Source organism: Hemitrygon akajei, chromosome 14 (genome assembly GCF_048418815.1).
Source record: "Hemitrygon akajei chromosome 14, sHemAka1.3, whole genome shotgun sequence".
In the NCBI taxonomy this organism is placed as follows: Eukaryota; Metazoa; Chordata; class Chondrichthyes; order Myliobatiformes; family Dasyatidae; genus Hemitrygon; species Hemitrygon akajei.
In genome coordinates this window covers 101801142-101826577 of record NC_133137.1, presented here as the reverse complement: position 1 = coordinate 101826577, position 25436 = coordinate 101801142, and the positions used below count along the sequence as shown (strand labels likewise).

Here is a 25436-nt window from a genome sequence, read left to right as displayed (position 1 = left end):
CAGTGGATTCCAGTTAACTGGGACACATTGGGATCAATACATTTTGGCCCAATTAAGCGGCTGTCCCAATTAGCCAAAAGTTTCATGGAAATACTTAAAAAGGTACAAAAAAGAAAAATTACTATTTAATTGAGTAGCGAACTATGTATTTAAATGAAATATAGAACAAATTAGAACACTAGCAATACTACTACAGCACTATAAAACTGTGTATTAGTTCCTAATATTTATTGGTGGAGGAATTTATCTGCTGCGTTCTTTTGATTGACTGTAAATGAATCAATCAAATCAGCGCAGGTCACGAGTGTAAATTTCCCTCGGGATCAATAAAGTATGTCTGTCTGTCAAATAATGGATTGCCTTCATACAATGCTATCAACAATTGCAAACTTTAAGCCTCCATTTTCTCTGTAACATTCAGGATGATTGTTGATATCCTCAATTTTTTTGTAGTTCCTATCTTTTGTAGTTGTTTAATTTTTACCCTCGGTCATTTCTGACACTTCACAAGTCTGAATGCTTGAAATCGCATTGAGCAAAACATTATTTTTGCTGACTTGCAGTGACAAAAACACATCTTTTTGAACACAAACACATGCAACTGACACTATTTAAAAACTGCTTGCTCTGAACACAGTATAGTGTCTAAACGGCTACACAAATTAGTACAGCTGACACTAGTTAGGAACTGTCAGCAACAGACTCCTGCCACAATTAAGTGGCACAGTGTCCCAAATAAACAAAGGGAATCACGACTATTTTCTTAATTAGTTTTTTTTCCCCTCAAGAAGTGGCTGCCCTGATTAATCAATGGCTCAATTAACTGGCATCCACTGTAATTACATTCTGTGATTTTTTCAATAGTAATTACGGATGTATTATAAGACATAGCGTCACAGAGTCATAGAAAAGTTTAACATAGAAGCAGACCCTTCAGTCCATGCTGAACCACTTAAACTGCCTACTCCCATCAACCTACATCTGGACCATAGCTCTCCATACCCCTACTATCCATGTACCTATCCAAACTTCTCTTGAACATTGAAATCTAGCTTGTATGCACCGCTTGCGCTGGGAGCTCATTCCACACTCTCACCCCCCCTCTGAGTGGAGAAGTTTCCCTCACGTTCCCCTTAAACATTTCACCTTTCGCCCTTAACCCATGACCTCAAGTTGCAGTCCCACCTAACCTCAGTGGAAAAGGCATGCTTACATTTACCCTATCTATACCCCTCATAATTTTGTATGCCTCTGTTAAATCTCCTCTCAATCTACTATGTTCCAAGGAATAAAGTCCTAACCTATTCAATATTTCCTTATAACTCAGGTCCTCCAGTCCCAGCAACATCCTTGTAAATTTTCTGTTTACTCTTGCAACCTGATTTACATTTCTCCTATAGGTAGGTAACCAAAACTGTAAACAATACTTCTGATTAGGCCTCACCGACATCTTGTACAACTTCAACCTAACATCCTATCTCCAATACTCAATACTTTGATTTATATAGGCCAAAGTGCCAAAAGCTTTCTTTATGACCCTATCCACCTGTGATGCCACTTTCAGTGAATTATGGACCTGTATTCCTATATCCCTTTGTTCTATCAGACTCCTCAGTGCCCTGCTGCTCATATGTAACACCTACCCTGGGTGGTCCTAAGCAAGTGTAACACCTCACACTTGTTGGCATTAAATTCTATCTGCCATTTTCAGCTGCTTTTTTCAATTGGTCCAGATGCTGTTGCAGTTCTGGCTGTCTTCCTCGCTGTCCACTACACCCCCAGTCTTGGTGTCATTCGCAAATTAGCTGATCCAGTTAACCACATTATCATCCAAAGCATTGATATAGATGACAAACAACAATGGTGCCAAAAGCGATCCCTGTGGCATTTCACTAGTTGCAGCCTCCAGTCAGAGAGGCAACCATCTAATACCACTCTCTAGCTTCTCCCACAAAGCCAATGTCTAATCCAATTTATTACTTCATGTTGAATGCCAAGCGACTGAACCTTCTTAACCAACCTCCCATGCGGGACCTTGTCAAATGCCTTACTAATGCCACCCAGGCAACATCCACTGCCTTGCTTTTATCAACTTTCTTGGTAATTTCCTCGAAAAACTTATTAAGTTTGGTTAGACACCATCTACCATGCACAAAGCCATGCAGACTATCCCTAATCAGCCCAAGATCTTAAGGCACAAACTAACGGAGATGGGAGTAGACTCTCACATGGTGGATTGGATAGTGGACTACTTGACAGATAGACCTCAGTATGTGCGGTTGGGAGACTGTAGGTCTGACACGGTGGTCAGCAGCACAGGAGCGCCGCAGGGAACCGTACTCTCTCCGGTCCTGTTCACCCTGTACACATCAGACTTCCAATATAACTCGGAGTCCTGCCATGTGCAGAAGTTCGCTGATGACATGGCCATAGTGGGGTGTGTCAGGAATGGACAGGAGGAGGAGTATAGGAAACTGATACAGGACTTTGTGATATGGTGCAACTCAAACTACCTGCGTCTCAATATCACCAAGACCAAGGAGATGGTGGTGGACTTTAGGAGATCTAGGCCTCATATGGAGCCAGTGATCATTAATGGAGAATGTGTGGAGCAGGTTAAGACCTACAAGTATCTGGGAGTACAGTTAGACGAGAAGCTAGACTGGACTGCCAACACAGATGCCTTGTGCAGGAAGGCACAGAGTCGACTGTACTTCCTTAGAAGGTTGGCATCATTCAATGTCTGTAGTGAGATGCTGAAGATGTTCTATAGGTCAGTTGTGGAGAGCGCCCTCTTCTTTGTGGTGGCGTGTTGGGGAGGAAGCATTAAGAAGAGGGACGCCTCACGTCTTAATAAGCTGGTAAGGAAGGCGGGCTCTGTCGTGGGCAAAGTACTGGAGAGTTTAACATCGGCAGCTGAGCGAAGGGCGCTGAGTAGGCTACGGTCAATTATGGAAAACTCTGAACATCCTCTACATAGCACCATCCAGAGACAGAGAAGCAGTTTCAGCGACAGGTTACTATCGATGCAATGCTCCTCAGACAGGATGAAGAGGTCAATACTCCCCAATGCCATTAGGCTTTACAATTCAACCGCCAGGACTTAAGAACTTTTTAAAAGCTATTATTAATGCTTTTTGAGATAGTGATTTAGATGCATATCATATTTTTTACTGAGTTAAGTATTGTATGTAATTAGTTTTGATGCAACAAGTGTATGGGACATTGGAAAAAAAAGTTGAATTTCCCCATGGGGATGAATAAAGTATCTATCTATCTATCTATCTATCTATCTATCTATGTCTATCCAAATACTCAAAATTTTTGGCACCACACACGGATTACCATTCTGATCTTTCAGAGGATCAGCTTTGTCCCTTGCAATCCTTTTGTTCTTCACATATCTGTAGAATCCCTTAGGTTTCTCCTTTACCCTGTCTGCTAAAGCAACCTCATGCCTTTTTTTTTTAAACTCTCCTGATTTCTTTCTTAAGTGTTCTCTTGCATTTCTTCTATGACCATAACACCTTAAGATAAGGAGCAGAATTAAGCCATTTGGCCTATTGAGTCTGCTCTGCCATTTCATCATGGCAGATCCAATTTTCCTCTCAACCTCAATCTCCTGCCTTCTCCCCATATCCCTTCATATTTCATAAGTACCTCAATTGCTTCTACCTGCTAATACCTGCTATGAACTAACACGAGGAAATCTGCAGACGCTGGAAATTCAAACAACACACACAAAATGCTGGTGGAACGCAGCAGGCCAGGCAGCACCCATAGGAGAAGTACTGTCGACGTTTTGGGCTGAGACCCTTCGTCAGGACTAGTCTCAGCAGTACTTCTCCTATGGATGCTGCCTGGCCTGCTGTGTCACCAGCATTTTGTGTGTGTTACCTGCTATGAACTTCCTTTTTTTCTTAACCAGGGTCTCAATATCTCTTGAAACCCAAGGTTCCCTAAACCTGTTATCTTTACCTTTTATTTTGACAGGCATATACAAGCTTTGTACTCGAAATTTCACTTTTAAAGGCCTCCCACCCACACCTTTGCTGGAAAACAGCCTGTCCCAATCCACACATGCCAGATCCTCTCTGATACTATCAATGTTAAGAATCTCAACCTGTGGACCAGTCCTATTTTTTCCCATATTTACTTTGAAATTTATGACATTATGATCAACAGATGCAAGGTGTTCCCCTTCACAAACTTCTGTCACCTGCCCTGTCTTATTCCCAAACAGCAGATCAAGTATTGAACAGCCTCTTGTTGGGACTTCTTAAGATTAAGAAAACATTTTGAAATACATTTGACAAACACTATCCCAATTAGCCTTTTTACAGTATGGGAGTCCTTGTCAATATGTATAAAGTTAAAATTACCTACTAAAACAACCTTATGTTTCTTGCAGCATTCTACAATCTCTCTTCATGTGGAATCTCAGTCTTCAACAATACACAAAATTTTTCCCTGAACATTTTGAGACATTTCAGCTGCTGACTTCTCAGTTTCAATAAAGCTGTCTAACTCCACACCCATTTGAATTGGTTAGTTTTATGTAAGAAGTGAAACCGCAAGTCAAAATGCCTCAGAAAATAGTTGTTAAGACAGGAATAAATCACAAACCTAATTAAATATGTGCAAATTTTTGTGCACTCAATTTATCATCAAGGTACATATACATCATTCTTTTTACAGTACTGCAGTCTTCAAGCTCTGTTATAATTCTTGCAAAATGCTTTAATTCTTAGCCTCGGGTCATTCTAATATAATAGCTAACATAGTCACTACTGAATTATACAGCTTTATAGAAACAGTTTCAGAAGAGTTCCAGACACACTGAATCAAAGCACCTTGAAAGAATTTGGACATTATACAATAAAACCTAAATTAAATTAAGCAAAGTACTTAGTTGCTAAACTTCACTAAATTAATTAAGGACCAGTCATATCGACAATAAACATACTTAATTGACAATAGCCTAACAAGCTTCTTAAAAAACATAAGGTGTTCAATCAGGTCCATTAATATGCCAATAATTATTTGTACTATTTGACCAGAAGTATTTTTTTAAATACAAAACATAAGAACAGCTTAAAAACATAAGGCAGCTCTAACAACAGCGAGGGCCAAACTGTCCCGAGCCATCAGAGGGGCAAAGTGTGCACATGCCCAGCTAATCCACAGTCACTTCCAGGACAGCGGCGTCACGCGGCGCATGTGGAAGGGCATCCAGGACATCACCAATTACAAGACATCACCTGATTGTGCAGGTGATGCCTCCCTCCCAAATGTGCTGAATAACTTCTACGCCCGGTTTGAGGCGGAAAATGACTTGGCGGCGAGGAAGTCCACCCCTCCTACAAATGACCAGGTGCTGTATCTCTCCGTGGCTGACGTGAGAAGAACCCTGTGCAGGGTCAACCCATGGAAGGCTGCTGGACCAGACAACATCCCTGGTAGAGTGCTCAGAGGATGTGCGGACCAGCTAGCAGATATTCTCATTGACATCTTCAACATCTCCCTGAGCAGCGCCACCATTCCAACATGCTTCAAGGCGGCCACCATCGTCCCCGTGCCAAAGAAGTTTTCAGTGTCCTGCCTAAATGACTACCGTCCCGTTGCACTTACATCCATCATCATGAAGTGTTTCGAGAGGCTCGTCATGAGGCATATCAAGACCCTGCTGCCCCCCTCACTGGACCCCCTGCAGTTTGCGTACCGTCCCAACCGCTCAACAGATGACACCATTGCCACCACCCTCCACCTGGCTCTAACCCACCTGGACAAAAAAGACACATACGCTCGGATGCTGTTCATAGACTTCAGTTCAGCATTCAACACAATCATCCCTCAGAAACTGATTGGAAACCTGAGCCTACTGGGCCTGAACACCTCCCTCTGCAACTGGATCCTGGACTTCCTGACTGGGAGACCGCAGTCAGTCCAGATCGGGAGCAGCATCTCTAACACCATCACACTGAGCACGGGGGCCCCCCAGGGCTGTGTGCTCAGTCCACTGCTGTTCACTCTGCTGACCCACGACTGTGCTGCAAAACACAGCTCGAACCATATCATCAAGTTCGCCGATGACACGACCGTGGTGGGTCTCATCAGCAAGAATGACGAGTCAGCTTACAGAGAGGAGGTGCAGCGGCTAACAGACTGGTGCAGAGCCAACAACCTGTCTCTCAATGTGAACAAAACAAAAGAGATGGTTGTTGACTTCAGAAGGGCACAGAGCGACCACTCTCTGCTGAACATCGATGGCTCCTTGGTAGAGATCATTAAGAGCAGCAAATTTCTTGGTGTTCACCTGACAGAGAATCTCACCTGGTCCCTCAACACCAGCTTCATAGCAAAGAAAGCCCAGCAGCATCTCTACTTTCTGCGAAGCTGAGGAAAGTCCATCTCCTGCCACCCCCCATCCTCATCACATTCTACAGGGGTTGTATTGAGAGCATCCTGAGCAACTGCATCACTGCCTGGTTCGGAAATTGCACCATCTCGGATCACAAGACTCTGCAGCGGATAGTAAGGTCAGCTGAGATCATTGGGGTCTCTCTTCCCACCATCACGGACATTTACACTACACGCTGCATCTGCAAAGGAAACAGCATTATGAAGGTCCCCATGCACCCCTCATACAATCTCTTCTCCCTCCTGCCGTCTGGGAAAAGGCTCCGAAGTATTTGGGCTCTCACGACCAGACTATGTAACAGTTTCTTCCCCCAAGCTATCAGACTCCTCAATACCCGAAGCCTGGACTGACACCTTGCCCTACTGTCCTGTTTATTATTTATTGTAATGCCTGCACTGTTTTTGTGCACTTTATGCAGTCCAGTGTAGGTCTGTGGTCTAGTGTAGCTTTCTTTGTGTTGTTTTTTTTACATAGTTCAGTCTAGTTTTTGTACCGTGTCATGTAACACCATGGTCCTGAAAAACGTTGTCTCATTTTTACTAAGCACTGTACCAGCAGTTATGGTCGAAATGACAATAAAAGTTGACTTGATTTGAAGAAGAAAATGAAGATTCTGACAATAATCATAAGGATTCAGACACTGATCTTCTGTGTTTTTGGAGAAATCTGGTCATGTATTGATAGTTAATGTCCATGTTTTAACTTCAACAAAAAGCTTGAATGGAGGACGGGTTATCAGTAATTGCAGCCTAATTTTGCTGGCAAGATGTTTTAAAAAGCGGTCATTTCCTACAATATTCTGAGTTAACTGTGCTATACGGTTAACCTTCAAAACTTAACATTAAATCAGGACATCCCCAGGAAAAGCAAGCTGAAAGCAAAGGGAAAAAAATGAGAACTATTAAAAACTACAACATATTTGAATATATACAAGATGTAGAGCTGATGGCTAGAATTTTTCAAAGAAGCATTTTTATTACAGATGGTTATGCTGCATTCCAGAATATTGATGAACAGATTTCCAATTCACTTGGCTTTTTTAATATTTTCCAAAGAATTCTCAATTTACCTTATCAGATGTTTTCACTTGTTTATTATCCAGTTCAGTCAGTTTCTGTATGATGAAAAGAACCCATAACAAATAATCTGGGTTTCCCTAGTGGTATGAAACAATAAAAAAAGAACTGGCTTAACACAAATACTGAAAATTAAAATACTATATTAAAATCAATCTATTCATGATATCTTTCCATTTCCTAAAGCGACCTTTTTGTTGTTCAGTTTTGTCTCTACTTTTGAAATACAAATTGGAAATTAGACGTTAATGTCTAAGAAACTAATGCAATGCATCAAAGGACTTAAAAATAGCTGAGATGCAAGATAGTACAGAGAGCCACCATGACTGAAAATAAATATGACAAGAGCAATCAAGAGGAAACAGCAAGATTGGCTTGAAATTCTGCAGAAAGTAGGGGTAAAGGCAAATTAAGGAATCCTTCAGTTTTATAATTTTTTTTAAAAAAGGTAGGATTGTTTAGTAAATCTCAAATTCAATATGACGAGGATGCATTGCAACTAATAACCAGTAAGTCTTTTGGAATGAAATAGATTTACTCTGAAAAATGAGAATACCATGAAGGCTCTTGTTATTTACTAAATCCAATATGGATCTTGGACAAAATAGCATTAGGAATACAATTGGTTTCAGCATCATTTATTCATGGATTCATTAATTCATTCTTCCATTCTGTGCCATGTTATATGACGTGGGTGATCATGGTCTTAACCATGATTGTTCTTGGGAAGTTTTTCTGAGAAGTGGCTTGCCATTGCCTTCTTCTGGCCAGTGTCTTTATAAGATGGGTGACGCCAGCCATTATCAATACTCTTCAGAGATTTCTGTCTGGCATTAATGGTCACATAATCAGGACATCATATGCACCAGCTGCTCATACAACCACCCACCACCTGCTACCATGGCTTCACATAACCCTGATTGGGGGGCTACGCAGCTGCCACACCTTGCCCAATGGTGATCTGCAGACAAATGGAGGAAAGGAGCGCTTTACACCTCCTGTGGTAGAGACATATCTCCACCCCACCACCCAGTTCATGAATTGCACGTCAAAATAACAACCAAAGTCCCAAATCCTGACCAGTGTTCTATATTCAAAACAAATTTATGGACCAAAAACTTATCTAGTTGTGATGCATTTAGGCTAAGGAGCCTGCTGAAACTCATACTTGATGATTAATCATTTGATACCAGCATGGACAGAAGACTGGAAGACTGGCTTTTTGTCATTGTTTGCCAGTGACTAGTGGTGTTCTGCAGGGGTTGGTGTTGGGTTCACTACCTTTCACGTTATATACTAATGATCTGGAAGATGGAATTGATCGCTTTGTGGCCAAATTTGATAAAAGGAAAGGTGAAGCGTAAAGCACTGTTGAGGAAGCATAGAGTCTGCAGTAGGACTTAGATTAAGAAAGTAGTCAGTGGCAGATAGAATATAGTGTCGGGAAACATATGGCCATGCACTTTGTTATAAAGTATAAAGATGTAGGCTATTTTCTAAATGGGGAGTGAATTCAAAAACCAGAGGTGCAAAGGGACTTTGGAGTCCTAGTGCAGAATTCCATAAAGGTTAACTTGCAGGTTGAGTCAGTGGTAAGGACAGAAAATGCAATGTTAGCTTTCATTTCAAGAGGATTAGAATATAAAAACAAGGATGTAATGCTGAAGCTTTGTTAGACATTGGTCAGACTGCAAATAGCACAGTTTGGGGCCTCATATCTAAGAAAGTATTTGCTGGTATTAGACAGGGTCCAGAGGAGGTTCATGAGAATGATCCCAGGAATAAAAGAGTTAACACCACTAGATATGGGCCTCCAGTCAGTGATGTAACCCTTTACTACCATTCTCTGACTTCTCATACAAAGCCAATGTTGAATCTAATTTACTACCTCATCCTGGGAAATAGTGGGAGAGTCTAAGACCAGAGGGCACAGCTTCAGAATAGAAGGACATCCCTTTCAAACAGAGGTAAGGAGGAAATTTTTTTAGCCAGAGGGTGGTGAATCTGTGGAATTTAATGCCACAGATGGCTGTGGAGACCAAGTCTTTGGGTATATTTAAACTTGAGACTGATAGGTCAGAGTATCAAAAGTTGTGGACTCGAGTGGAAAAATAAATCAGCCATCATTGAAATGCTGAGCAAATATGATGGGACAAGTGGCCTAATTCAGCTCGATGTTTTATGGTAGCCTTATATGTTTGGCCTCAAGAGTTAAAAGATGAGTCACTTTGGACATGCAGTAGTTAATGTTAATACGTCACAACTATGAATTAAACAAAACATACATCATTGATAATTTAAAATTCACAGTAAATCTTTAACACAGATGAGCATTTAAAAACTGTTGAACATATGCCATACACAGACAAAACGATTAAATATGCATCTTAATTCTGTAACACACCATTTCAAATGAGTGAATGTGTTCATGTGATATGAGAATATTTCTTATTAATTAAAATATGAACAAACCTAAATTATGCAAAAAATTTAAATAACATTGTTGAATTGAAGAAGGTATTTGTTATCCAATGGAAGCTGTCATCCTCTCTGGCAGTAGGTTAGATGGAGTACTGTCTATTAACAAGCATGCCTCAAGCAAAAGACTTGCTTCAGTGTTTCACTGACCTCAATGGCCAGCAAACTTCCATGCAAATAACATCAGATAAGGTCCTGAATGCATTTGATGCTACTGCACATGTCCAGTACATAAGAACATTTAAGACAATAAGAAATAAGATCAGGAGTTTGCCATCTGGCTTGTCGAGCCTGCTCCACCATTCAATAAGATCGTGGCTGATCTGACCATGGACTCATCTCCATCCTCCTGCCTTTTCTGTTTAACCCTTAATTCCCCTACTACATACACAGAAGTAATAAACAATAATTTCTGTCCACAAAGCTTTATCAAACTGACAGAGCCCTCTTAATCCAAAATATTTAACACCTTTATTCAATATTTTTAAAAAGTAAAATGATGCAATTAATGACAAAATTTGTCTCCAATATACAAGTATAAATGAAATTCATTTTACTAAATTCTCGCTTCCATCATCCCTCTTCACCTTTCTCTAATACCTGTATTGGGTTCTTGAGTAGATTCAGTTCTCTCAAAAGCTGAAGGTTTCTCAGGTGCATTATTTCATCCAGATCACTGATCTAATAAGAAGAAAATTCAATATCATGAAAAAGTCAACTTCCCAACTATTGATTTTAACTTGGACAGCAAACATCTTAACACATCATCAATACAACACTGCTAAAGAACAACATTCAATAACATTTTTAAACAACACAATTTTATATTAATTGCATTGCTTGCAATTTGTCAAAAATATTGTCCCACCTGTTAAGCTTCCAAAAGCCTTAAAGATGACCATGAGGTGAATTGGATAGTATTCCTAAATACCACAGCTAACTCTGACTAAATATTGGATGTGAATTAGAAAAAAAGTATTTACTTTGTTAGGGGATTCAATAGTTGGGCAACAGACAAGAGATTCTGTGAATGTGAAAGAGACTTCCAGATGGTATGTTGTTTCCCAGGTGCCAGAGTCAGGGATGTTTCAGATCAGGTAAGGGGGAGGAAGAGCAACTAAAATTTGTAGTACAAATTGGCACCAATGACACTGCTAGGAAAAAGGATGAGGTCCTGAAAAGCAAATATAGGGAGCGAGGAAGGAAGCTGAAAAGCAGGACCTCAAGGGTAATAATCTCCAGATTACTGTCTATGTTAGGTGCCAGTGAGGATTAGAATAAGATTAAATAGGTGAATGTGTGGCTGAAGAATTGGTGAAGGGAGAAGGGTTTCCAATTTGTGGATCATTGGGATCTCTTCTAGTTGTGACCTATACAAAAGGGATAGATTTGAGGGAGACCAATGTCCTAGCAGGCAGGTTTGCTATGGCTGTTGTTGAAGGTTTAAACTAGTTTGGCATGGGGATGGGAACCAAAGACATTGGATTTTTGAGGTAGTGACTAAAGAAATTGATGAAGGTAGAGCAGTGGATGTGGTTATATATAGATTTTCATAAGACCCCTAGCTGTATGGATTCAGAGTTAGCTTGTCCACAGAAGTAGGTGAAATGTTTTCTGCCTGGAGGTTGGTGATTAGTGGTGTTCCGCAGGAATCTGTTCTGGGATCAATGTTCCCTCTAAGGTGTGCATGCACACAAAGGAATTTAAAATGCACCACAAAAAGCTGTCACCCTCTACTTTGTTGCTCTGTTAAGTATATTTCACAATCATACACAATCACATTTCCTTTTCCAGTTTCTGATGCGAACTGTGCTGACAGTGTGGAGCTTATGATGATTTGTCTGCAGATTTTAGAACTGGCTTATTTATACTGTTTTTATTGAAGAAATTATTCAGTGTACATGTGTTGTCACTGGGCAAAAAATTGCACACCACAAGATTTTTGTACACACTAGTCATTACAAATTAGAGGGAACATTGTCTGATTTTTATAAATGATTTGGATGAGGAAGTGGAAGGGTGGGACATGAAGGTTGGTGGTAGACAATTGTCATAGGTTACAATTGGACATTGATTGAATGCAAAGCTGGGCTGAGAAGGTCGAACTTGAAGATAAGAGTTCAAGGTTAATGGCAAGATTCTTAGCAGTGTGGAGGAACAGTGGATTCTTGGATTTCTGTCCATAGATCCTTCAAAAGGTTGTGGCACAGGTTGATAGGGTGTTAAGGTGTGTAATCTTCATTAGTTGGGATTGAGTTCAAGAGCTGTGAGGTAATGTTACAGCTCTATAAAACTGTAGTTAAACCACAGAGTATTGTAGTCAGTTCTGGTTGCCTCATTATAGGAAGGATGGGGAAGTTTTAAAAAGGGTGTAGAGGAAATTTACCAGGCTGCTGCATGGATTAGAGAGCATGTCTTGTGAGGAAAGGGTGAGTGAGTTGGGGCTTTCCTCTTTGGAGCAAAGGAGAATGAGAAGTGATTTGATGGAGGTGTATATGATGATAAGAGGCATAGATAGAGTAGATAGCCAGCACCTTTTACCCAGGGAGGAAATGATTCATCTGAGAGGACATTATAAGGTGTTTGGAGGAAAGTATAAGGTGTGAGACATAGTTTCCCCCTTCCCCTACATAAAGAGTGGTGGGTGTATGGAGCATGCTGCCAGGGCTGGTGGTAAAGACAGATACGGTAGGGACATTTAAGAGATTTTTCGATAGACACTCCGATGAAAGAAAAATTGAGGGCTATGTGGGAGTGTTAAATTGATCTTGGAGTATATTAAAAGTTTGGCACAACACCGCGGTTCGAAGGCCTGTACTGTGCTCTACTGTTCTATGTCTAAGACCATGGCCTAAAAATTCAACCTTGGATGAAAATAAGAACTAAAGTGCTGCCAATTTGTTCCAGTGGCACATATTTAAAATTTTTGTATGCTCAAAAGAGTTGAACTGTTAATTCCTGCTCCTATTATTGTATGCCTTTTAAGAGAAAAACTGGCATAATCTACCAATCACAATTTGCAATCAATTTTACCCAGAGTCCAGGTTTTAAGTGCTTCAAAGTAAGCATCCTGATTGAATTTATAAACGAAAACATAATATAGTTTTTATATAACTTGTATGGATTAGATCCAACCCAGATGGAAACAATGAAAGGTACTCCTCTCTCTGTTATGTGAACCCGCATGAAATCTGTTTGTATGAAACTAGTTTTAATTGATAACAAGCATGGAATATGAACATAAAATAACTCATCATCTGACAATCACATTCATAGGAAAGCAGCAATGGTTATTATAGGAAATAGAAATAACACATAGGAGAAGTGTGCTCTTTCAGAATTGGAATTATTGATGTTGCAGGACATGAGGTTACTGTATCAAGACGGCATTATGAGAACACTTTGTTCTGCATCTGACATATTCAGTAGCAGACTTGGAGTTGTTTGAAGGTAATATTAAGTGACAATGAAAGAAAATATTCCAGCTTAAGAAAATCCTTCCACAGAACCTCACTACCTACACCTTAATTACAATAAACCCATTTTTTAAGCATGCATTCATTCCATAGGCACCAACACAAATGTTTGAACAGGAACCTGCAGGCTGAAAATGTACAAGAACGTATGAATAAAACCTAGGTTGAAGAGTGAATGGGTAAATCTTACACTCTCACTCTTGAGAGATTGTTACCTGATTGTTCTCTAGATTGATTGTTTCCAGCAGATCATGGTCCTCCAATCCAATCAGAGTTTCTATTTTATTGTTCGACAAATCAAGCTTATGTAGGCGTTTCATATTTGCCAGTCCTTTCACATTAATGAATTGATTACCTTGCTGTAAATAAATTTACAGTTCAGGGAAAAAGAAAATATTTACCTTTCAGAGATGAGATGCTTTCAATTTTCGATATTCTCTGAATATACATGTAGTAAACATTTTTGAGGGGTTTAAGTTGCCAAGACTAATTCATCATTTAAATTCTTACAGAACAAAACCAAATATGAGGAACTAGTAAGTCAATCATTACTTGAATCATTTAGATAGTTAAGATTTTAAATTGAAAGACTTGGGACAATGGATACTACATTACTTGAGGCAGTATAAGGCAAACATAATCCTTAGAAAGACAGACATAACCTTTAATTTGGTGTCGAAAACAGTAATTCAAAAGACAAGGTGGTAATATTGAATGTCTAAATAGTTGGATTATTCTGTAAAGATTTGAGGCATACACTGTGGGAAAGAACTAACAGCATTGAGAAGCAGCACAATTTACTGGGTCAGTACCCAGAAATAAGGGTTAATAGTTATCAATAGAAACCCCGTAAGTTATTTGACTGAAGGAAATTTAGGGATAATCTGGGAGACTTCAATATTATAACAGAGTAAACAGTCACAAACTGTTCAGTTAGAGACTGGCATTGTAAAGAGAAAGCTCAAATTTAAAATATGCACAATAAGAATTAGGAGTGCTTTAAAAACATGATATACAACTGGAAATATGAAAATCTATAGAGATGCTAACTTCATAAAAACTATGTAAGTGCTTCAGAGAGAGAAATATTGATAAGGAGTGGAAGCAAAAATGTAAGATTAGACTCTGAGTTATAAAAATCCATATTCTTACAAACATCAAAAAAGTTACAATCTGCAAACAAAACAATCAACATAGTACGGCCAAAATGAAACATGCAAGAAGATTCTCTCCTCCCTCACAGTCAAACTTCTAGAGATTCATTGCAAAAGAAATTAATTATAATATCTTCTAAACCCAAATTGTTTAAGAGGAATGAAAACTTGGCATATATTCAAGGCAAGGAATTGTCTGTCACAATTTCAGCCCCAAAATAGCCAGACTCCTTTGAGTACTCCTTATTTAAAGAGCATTTACACTTCCCTTCACTGCAGAGAACATATGGTGTTATATGCCAGCATTCTGGAGGCTGTTAGTAGTTGGCATGTTGTAAATTCCAATTAAAAGATTAATAAAGACTTGAATATAAAGAAGGTTTAATGACATAACTGAAATTTGCCAAGGAATTCTGTGGGCCTAGATAATTTTTAATTGGCATCTGAACTCTCTTTGAAATTATTAATCAGTGAATCTGATATTTATTCCAAAATATTTTATTTAACAAATCTGTATTCACCAAGGAATTAAAACTTTTTGGTAATTTATCACTGTTTCAGTTGTGTTTGCTACAGCACATAATATTTCTATGCATTTTCACATATGCATTTAATCAGGAAACAGAGGCAGGACACAGTAATCTGATTCTAAACTGCTCTAAATGATATTTCAAATAAAGGGTGCAGAAACCACTTATTCTCCAATTCTCCCCTTACTCTGTTTATTTTTGTCTAAGCTAATAACTTAGTTGCAAACTTAACTAGATCAAGGAATAGAAAATTAATTTTAATATTCATTTAGGGATACAGCTATTACTTGCAAGGCCACCATATGTTGTCCATTTCTAATTGCCCTCGAGAAAATGAACCACTATGTTTGCTAGTCTTGCTCTTCTTGATAATGTGGTCATCAGTTTGATGTAATTTTGGTAATAGTACAGATTGCATGAAGTTTGGAAAAGATTATGCTTAACACTATGGATAGGCTGTTCAGAGTGCTGCTTTGTTCAGTATGATTTTTAAGCTTCTTGAGAGTTGTTCACGTTGCACTCCTCCAAGCAAATGCAGATTGCTCCATCATATTCTAGACATACAAGGTGTTTGATGGACAGGCTATGATTTCTGATCTACTTTTGCAGCCTTACTACTTTTGTGACTGGCCTGGTTAAGTTTCAGTCAATGGAAACTCTCAGAATTTTGCTGGTGGGAGACGTGAAAAAGCTTCGTCAATCTCAATAGGTGGAAGACACCACTCTTCAACCATGTTTTTAAGTAGACTACAGAGAACATATCTCCTGAAACAAAAGAGAAGGTATTTTCTGTTTGTGTTTTTAACCTCTTTTCTATCTGCTACAGTATATACTATTTCGTCATGGTGGGTGGTGCCTAGTTGCCTGAAGAAACAGATAGTTAAAAATATGTGGGATGCACCTAGATTCTGAACACCGCAACCTGATGCTGCCTAAACTGAAAATGCAACCAATTTATATTACAGAAAGGAGAGGAACTATTGGTAATATTTAAAGTCTGTCTCCCCCAACTCTTAACAAAATGTATTTTTGTCCTTGATGGGGGAAAAAAATGGATAACTAATTATGATCACTATAAATGGAAAAAAAACATTTATAATAACATATAGAGCATTTTTCACACAAACAATGTAGTTCAAAGTGCTTCCAATGGGAGAAACTGCAAAAATAAAAAGCTAAAGGACAATATTAAGAGATAGGTTTTGAAAAGGTAAATGATTTGGACAAATGGTGAAGATAGTGTCCAATCAAACCCCAGAGGTTTGGCAAGGGAGTTTTATTCAGTAATTATGCTTATAGGCTACAGGATCTAGCCTGTGGTTCCTGCCAGGCAATCTCTTCACCATCAGAAATTTCAGGAACAATTGGCAACTCTCACTTCGACTCCTCATTCTTTTAAAGAAGACAGAGTGAAAGAAAGAGGAAACAAGTCTATATTAAGACAAGACTTACAAGAAAAAGAAATTTAATTGGCAAGTAGTCCAGGCCACTGATTTCCAAAAGTCTATTTTCTGCCATGTTGAGATAGGTGAGACTTTTACAGTTCTGCAAGCCTTCAATTGCCTGTATTTTATTGTCTGTGCATTAAACATGAGGAAGAATACACCAGAAATATTAAATAATTTATTTACCAAGTAAAATATGCTGTCCAAGTAAATTCTGCCCATTCAGTTTTTTTTTCTTCCTAAATTACCCTTGAGGAATGCACAAGGTGGAGTAAGTGGACTAAAGGAGAATTTATCACATGTAGTTATGGATGTGAGCCCACACGTTTGGCCCTTACTCTAATGGAACTGCATGCATGCCACCCCAAAATTTCTTTGCAAGAACCAGCTTACACACCAGACAAAAAGAAATGGTAGTCTTCCATAAATATGACTGGAGGTTCTTTACTTGAGCAAAGGGAGATTTTCCCTTCCAATAACTAACTTCACTTTTGAAACTTCTGGTAAAATACGATGGCCTGCCCAAGAGCCTCTGATTTATCAGAAAAGTCAAAAACAACTGGCAATGGTAAATCTTACTTCATATCTTCGGATCTTCTGCTTTCAAGTGATAGAGCAGGATTTTGCAACACATTGAAAGAAACATGTCATTTCTGCAAAGCTGTTGAATAATCTGCTGTGTGTTCTAATATTCTAAGATTTAATTTGCTTTTGTAGTAACACTGGTTAGTTTCCTTTATCATCTGATATTTTATCATTCAGGTCCACATCTCCCTGTATGCCTCTTCAAAACCCTCATTTTCCAATATGCCTTTAAGCCTTTGTGCCTCAACTTTCTTTTTAATATTAGTACCAGCTCTTCATTGAAAATATTTCTAACCCCATTTCTCCCCATTTCCATTGCCTCCTATAGTCACTCAACCACATCAATGAAGTCGTCCATTCGTTAAGGTTGACCATGGATATTGTGCCCTAGCTGTCTACATAATATGCAAGCTTGTACACAAGCCAGGGCAGTATGATATGGAGAGTAAGCTGTTGCCCATGCAGCAGGCCCGCCCCCCCCCCCCCCCCCCCCCACCACACGCAACTGATGAATACAAAGAAGTAGCAGAGACTGATACAGTTGGCACCAGCAGCTTCACAGGAGTTGCCAGTCACTATTGAACTCAATGTTGGACTGCCTTAGGAACTCTAGTTCCAGATTTTTCCCTCAGGGTTTACTCCTGAAGCCTTCTCTATGAGTGGCTATAGCCAGCTTAAGATCAGAGTTTTCCTTCTCCTGGATGAGCTGCCAACTGCAGCTGATGAGCCCCATCTGCCCAAAGTGAATGGTTTTAAGGCACCAGTAACCCATCATTGCCCCTTCTCCTGTCAGTAGAAACTGTTCCGTTGGACTTAGTAGCTAAGCCACATGTTCAGGCCAACTGCTTTATTTGGTTGTCAGAGGCTATTTGAGACTTACACCATTGGGAGCATTAAGTAGGTAGTGGGAGCTTATCCTCACTACTTCCTCTGGTTATGACAACCTTAAGGAACCACATATATAAATTCACATATCACAGCCTGGTATAGAGGCTTCAATACACAGAATTGCAAGAGACTGCAGAGGGTTATAAACAAGGGCAGCTCCATCATGAGTACAATCCTCCCCACTATAAGGCACATCTTCAGGAGGTAGTACTCCAAAAAGGTGGCATTCATCACTAACAATCCCACTATGTGGGCCTTGCCCTCTTGTTACTATTGGTGAGGAGCTACATGAGCCTGTAGACCTTTAGTCATTGAATTACAAACAACAGCTTCCCATCCACCATCAGATTACTGGACAATCCATGAACACACAAACACTACCTCTTTATTCTTTTCTTTGCACTATTTACTTATTTTTGTAATTTATAACAATATTATGTTTTTGCTTTGTACTTCTGCCACAAAGCAACAAATTCTACAGTGGTGCTAGAAAGTTTGTGAATCCTGTAGCATATTCTCTATTTCTGCATAAATAAGACCCAAAATGTGACCAGTTCTTCACGAAAGTCCACAAACTAGAAAAAGAGAACCCAATTAAATAAATAACACCAAAAAATTATACTTGTTCATGTATTTATTGAGAAAAATAATCCAATTATTACATGTATTTGTTGGAAAAAGTATGTGAACCTTTGCCTTCAGCCAAATATTTCTGGTAACTGTTGATCAGTTTTGCACATTGGCTTGAAGGAATTTTAGGCCATTCCTCTTTACAAAACCGCTTCAACTCTGGGACATTGGTGGGGTTCCTTGCAGGAACTGCTTGCTTCATTCAGGTCGTTTGACAACATTTCTACAGGATTAAGGTCAGGACTTTGACTCAGCCATTCCAAAACAAGAATTTTCTTCTTCTTAAACCATTCTGTTGTTGATTTACTCTTGTCTTTCAGATCATTGTCTTGTTGCATTATCCAACTTGGATTAAACTTCAGGTGATTGATTGCTACCCTGACATTCTCCTGTAAAAAGTCTTGATATAATTTTGAATTCATTGCTCCCTCAACGATTGCAAGCTGCCTAGGGCCCTGAGGCAGCATAGCAGCCCCCAACCATGATGTTCCTTCCACCATGCTTCACAGATGGGATGAAGTTTAGGTGTTGGTGTGCAGTGCCTATTTTCCTCCAAACATAGCAATATTAATTTCTGCCAAAAAGTTCAACTTATGTCTCATCTGTCCACAGAACATTGTCCCAGAAGCATTGTAGAACATCCAAGTGGTCTTTTGCAAACTTGAGACATGCAGCAATGTCTTTTTTTTTTGGAGAGCAGTTGTTTCCTATGAGGTGTCATTCCATGAACAGCATTCTTGTTCAAGTGTTTTTCTTATAGTGGACAGATGAACAGAGACTTTAGCAAGTTTTAACAATTTCTACAGACTTCTACTGTTACCCTTGGGTTCTTTTTCACCCCCTTCAGCATTGTACATTGTGCTCTTGATGTGATCTTTGCAGGATGCCAATTCCTAGGGAGAGTTCAACTGTACTGAATTTACTCCATTTGTAGACAATTTTTTTTACAGTTGACTGCAGAACACCCAGGTCTTCAGAAATGATTCTGTAGCCTTTTCCAGCTCCGTGTATCTAAAAAAATTGTTTTTCTGAAAATTGATTTGATTGAGGCATGGTACACATAAACAGATCTTTCTTGAGAAGGAGCAGGCTCTGTCAGTAACCTGACTGTGTGCCTTTTTTATATATTTTATATATATATAGATAGATAGAGCTGGGCACCTCTGCAAACCACACATCCAATCTCATCTCACTGATTGGAACACCTGACTCCAAATTGCTTTTGTAGAAGACATTACCCTAGAGGTTCCTATGCTTTTTCCAACAAATATATGTAATATTGAATCATTTTCTCAAATACATAAATGAACAAGGTTTTGGTGTTATTTATTAGGTAAAGATCTAATCACATTTTAGGTCATATATATGCAGAAATAGAGAAAGTTCTACAGGGTTCATTAACTTTCTAGCACCACTGTACATCATATGAGTCAGTGATAATAAATATGATTCTGATACATCAATTCCTCACTTACAACTTGATATTACCAGTAAATTCCATGATTAACATCACAATTAAACAGTAGTTAAAGAAATAATGAATGACTTAAAAATGATTATCCCTAGTATATCCACCTAGTGTATTAAATATGTAAAGGATACTGCTCAAATTCAGTTTAGAAAGAAATGGATAGTCTGATAGCTCCTTCACGTCAGAGATCTGGTTATATGAGAAGTCCACTTCCTGCAACAGAGGATAAATGAAGATCATATCTTGAATACAACTGAAGAGTGTTCTGACAATCTTCTGTCTCAGCATTACTTGAAATTATTTCAACTACATTCAAGACACCACTAATTGGCTTGTTAATGTTATAATATTATAAATGGGCATGGTGTACTGTATATAGCAGTAACAAATTACAATGACTATCCCTGAGAAGCTGTGAATGGACAATTTTCATTCGGAACATTCCAAAGATGAATAGGATAATAGGACCATGGGCTCGTGGTGCAGAAGGTAAAGAGGGAGAAGAGAGGAGAGGTAGTGATAGGGGATGCAATAGTCAGAGGAACAAGCAGCAGATTCTTTGGACATGAATGGGACACTCAGCTGGTATGTTGCCTCCCAGTGCCAGGGTCAGGGATGTCTCGGATCACATCCACAACATTTTGGAGAGCGAGGGAGAGCAGCCAGATGTCTTGGTACATATTGGTACCAATGACATAGGAAGAAAAGCAAAGAGGTCCTGAAAAGAGATTTTAGAGAGCTAGGCAGAAAGCTGAGAAGCAGGACCTGCAGGGCAGTAATTTATGCCTCACACCAGTAAAGGTAGAAACAGGATGATTTGGCATATAAATGCATGGCTGACAAGTAGGTGCAGGGGGCAGGGCTTCAGGTTCTTAGGTCATTGGGATCTCATTTGGGGGAATTATGACCTGGACAAAAGGGATGGGTTGCATCTGAAACCAAGGGCGACCAATATTCTCGCAGGCAGGTTTGATAGAGCTGTAGGGCAGGGTTTAAACTAATTTAATAGGGGAATGGCAACCGGAGTGAAGGGACTCAGGATTGGATGGGTGGTAAAAAAAAACAAAGATACTGTGCAGTTAGACTGTCAGAAAGGGCAGATAGTTGATAGGACAAAATTGCAGCCAGCAGGGAGAGTATCAGTTCATTAGGGATGCAGAATCAAAAAGGGTAGCAAATAGAATCAAAGTGTTATATCTCAATGCACAGAGTACAAGAAATAAAGGTAGATGATCTTGTTGCACTGTTACAGACATTGATTATGATGTTGTGGCCATCACTGAATCATGGCTGAAGGATGGTTGTAGCTGGGAGTTAAATGTCCAAGGTACACACTCTGTTGGAGGGATAGGAGGGTAGGCAGAGTGCGTGGCATGGCTCTGCTGGTAAAGAATAGCATCAAATCATCAGGAAGATGTGACATGGGATCAGAAGATATTGAATCCTGTGGGTTGAGTTAAGAAACTGCAAGGGTAAAAGGACCTTGATGGCAATTACATACAGTCCTCCCAAGAGTAGCTGGGATGTGGACTACAGATTATAACAGGAAAAAGACATGTCAAATGGGCAATGTTATGATAGTCATGGGAGATTTTAACACACAGGTTGATCAGGAAAATCAGGATGGTAATGAATCTCAAGAGAGTGAGTTTGATGAATGCCCTCAAAATGGCTTTTTAGAGTGGTTTGTCATTAAGCCTGCTAGGGAATCAGCTACACTGGGTTGGGTGTTAGGTAATGAACCGGAAGCAATTAGGGAGCTTAAGGTAAAGGAACCCTTAAGAGGCAGTGATCACAATATGATTTGAGTTCACAAGTAAGGGCTGACGTAGCAGCATTTCAGTGGAGTAAAGGAAATTACAATGGTATGAAAGTGGTGTTGTCCAAAGTAAACTGGAAGGAGCTGCTGGCAGGGATGTCAGCAGAGCAGCAATGGCGCGCGTTTCTGGGGAAAATGAGGAAGGTGCAGGATAGATGTATTCCAAAAACAAAGAAATACTCAAATAGCAAAATAGTACAACCATGGCTGACAAAGGAGGTCAAAGCTAATGTAAAGCAAAAGAAAGGGCATACAACAAAGCAAAACTTAGCAGGAAGAAAGAGAATTAGAAAGCTTTTAAAAACCGGCAGAAAGTGACTAAAAGAATCATTAGGAAGGAAAAGATGAAATATGAAAACAAGCAAGCAAACAATATCAAAGTAGATAGAACTTTTCAGGTATATAAAAAATGAAAGAGAAATGCGAGTGGATATGGGACCACTAGAAAATGAGGCCAGAAAAATAATAATGAGGGGCAAAGAGACAGTAGATGAACTAAGTGAGTATCTTGCATCAGTCTTCACTAACAGTGTGCCAGATGTTGAAGGGTGTGAGGGAAGAAAAGTGAGTACAGTTCCTAATACAAGGGAGAATGTGCTCAAAGAGCTGAAAGACTGAAGAGTACATAAGTCACCTGGACCAGATGAACTACACCCTAGGGTTATGAAAGAGGTAGTGGTAGACATAGTGGATGCATTAGTAAAAATCTTTCAAGGATCATTGGACTCTGGCATTGTTCCATTGGACTGGAAAATTGCAAATGTCACTCTACCCTTTAGGAAAGGAGGGAGGCAGCAGTAAGGAAATTATAGACCAGTTAGCCTGGCCTCAGTGGTTAGGAAGATGTTGGAGTCAATTGTTAAGGATAAGGTTATGGAGTACTTGGTATCACAGGACAAGAAAGGACAAAGTCAGCATGGTTTCCTTCAGGGAAAATCTTGTTTGATGAACCTGTGAGAATTCTTTGAGGAAATTACAAGTAGGATAGATAAAGGGGATGCAGTGTATGTTATATATTTGGATTTTCAGAAGGCCTTTGACAAGGTCCCACACGAGGCTGCTTACCAAGGTAAGAGATCATAATATTACAGGAAAGTTACTGGCATGATTAGAGCATTGGCTGATTGGTTGGAGGTAGCGAGTGGGAATAAAAGGATCCTTTTCTGGTTGGTTGCTAGTAACTAGTGGTGTTCTTGCAGGGGTCACTGTAGGGACCTTTTCTTTTTATCCTGTATATCAATGATTTAGATGATGAAATAGATGGCTTTGTTGCCAGGTTTGCAGATGATACAAAGATTGGAGGGGCAAGTAGTGTTGAGGAAACAGGAAGGCTGCAGAAGGATTTAGATAGATTAGAAGAATGGGCAAGAAAGTGGCAAATTAAATACTCTGCTGGAAAATGCATGGTCATGCACTTTGGCAGAAGAAATAAATGTGCAGACTATTTTCCAAATGGGGAGAATCTGAGATGCAAAGAGACTTGGGAGTCCTTATGCAGAACATGCAAGGTTAGCTTGCAGGCTGAGTCGGTGGTCAGGAAGGTAAATGCAATGTTAGTAATCATTTCAAGAGGTCTAGAATATAATAGCAAGAATGTGATGCTGAAGCTTTATAAGACACTGGTGAGGCATCACCTTGAGTATTGTGAACAGTTTTGGGCTCTTCATCTAAGAAAAGATGTGCTGCATTGGATAGAGTTCAGAGGAGGCTCACAAGGATGATTCTGAGAATGAAAGATTATCATATGAGTAACGTTTGATAGCTCTGAGCCTGTACTCACTAGAATTTAGAAGGATGAGGAGGAGATCTCACTGAAACCTTTCAAGTGTTGAAAGGCATAGATGGAGTAGATGTGGAAGGGATGTTTCCCATGGTGGAGGCGTCTAGGACTAGAGGACACAACTTTAGGATAGAGGGGCAAATATTTAAAACAGAAATGTGGAGAAATTTCTTTAGCCAGAAGATGGTGAATTTGTGGAACTTGTTACCACAAGCAGCTGTGGAGGCCAGGTCAGTGGGTGTATTTAAGGCAGAGATTGATGGCTCTTGTTTGGCTACTGCATCAAAGGTTACGGGGAGAAGGCCAGACGGCTGAAGAGGGGGAAAATGGATCAGGTATGATTAAATGGTGGAAAAGATTTGATTAGCCAATTCTGCTCCTATGTATTATGATCTTATAATCTAAATCCCAACAGGGAAGGTGATAACAGCCTTCTAAAATGGCAACATAAATATATAGCACTGCAGATTTCTATTTGATTAAACCACACATGACCTTGTAGTCTTGTCCACTGAAATTGTTAGTTGCCATTTCTGTACTTTTTGAGAAGTTACTAAATTTAAACCCAAAATAATCTAATTCAGATGCTCCTTTACACTTAGTTTGTGACATGATTACTGTAGATTACAAGATGGGAATTAGATCAAAGCTTCACCCCTTCAAAGTATTTTGTACCACTACAGGCCTACAAAACCAGTTTTCTGAGCCAGTTTCAAAAAGTGACTGCTCCTGTTAATCCTGCAGTTATATGAGCTTGTTCTGCAAGCATTAAATAGTCAAAGATAAGGCAATATGCATTAAAAAAGAGAATAGAGGTGAAATGATTCAATGAGCTGGCTTTCAAATGTTGATTTTAACATGATTTTTTCTGATAATAAAAGATTTAATTAAAACATATGACAGTTGCAGCACTCTTCTGTAAATCTCATAATATATTGTTACCTAAACCTTCAGGTTCATCTAAGTTCACAGTAAAGCTATAGGCAAATGCTTACACTTATTAATTCAGATTATTTATTTATTTATTACATACTTTATCAAACATTCATATCTTTTTCTTCTTGGCAATCAAGAATGGCTTGCTTTCAACTCAGGTTTTGGGGTGACTGGTGAGGCAAGAACTGACTGATGAGCAGGCGGGTGAATGGTTTATTAATTTATGCCTACTGTAATTTGTGTGCTCCTAGCACATGGACTGAGGAACTCAACACCATCCTGAATGCTCCTTCATTTTCCAGGAGTTTTTTGTCATGTTGCATTTCTTTGAGGAGACTTTTAGTACACATCTTGAAATCTTTTCCTCCTGCTAGTAATCTCCTCCTATGGCAGAATGTAGAAGAGGGTGTCCATCTCAAAAGTCAGGTGTCAGGCATGTCCAATGAGGCCAGTGGTGTGTACTTAGTTTTATGGATGGCGATACTGGATATAGAAGATTTTGTGGAGACATGACTGAGAAAGTGATCCTTTTCCCTTATCACCTTCTTGGAACCAAAATAGTCTTTCCAGGTGAAACTGTGATTACCTGCACTTCTTCCAATTTAGTGTGCTGCATTCAGTGTTCACAATGTGGCCTTGTTTATTTTGGAGAAACCAAATGTAGGTAGAGTGATCATGTTTGTGGAGCACCTGGATTCAAGCTTCAGGGACAACTCAAAGCTTCCTGTTGCCTGGCATTTTAATTTT

The 25436-nt window shown here is 39.4% G+C and overlaps 1 protein-coding gene across 1 annotated transcript in view; it reads right to left on the bottom strand.

The window, feature by feature from the left end:
• lrguk (leucine-rich repeats and guanylate kinase domain containing) overlaps positions 1-25436 on the bottom strand; it is a 122825-nt gene that overhangs the window by 87485 nt on the left and 9904 nt on the right. Inside the window, exons 5-9 of the mRNA XM_073066791.1 lie at positions 20286-20367; positions 16588-16712; positions 13667-13810; positions 10576-10656; positions 7491-7577 (exon numbers count right to left, since the gene is read on the bottom strand). Coding sequence (XP_072922892.1) covers positions 7491-7577; positions 10576-10656; positions 13667-13810; positions 16588-16712; positions 20286-20367 — 519 coding nt within the window. The remainder of the gene's footprint in view (positions 1-7490; positions 7578-10575; positions 10657-13666; positions 13811-16587; positions 16713-20285; positions 20368-25436) is intronic.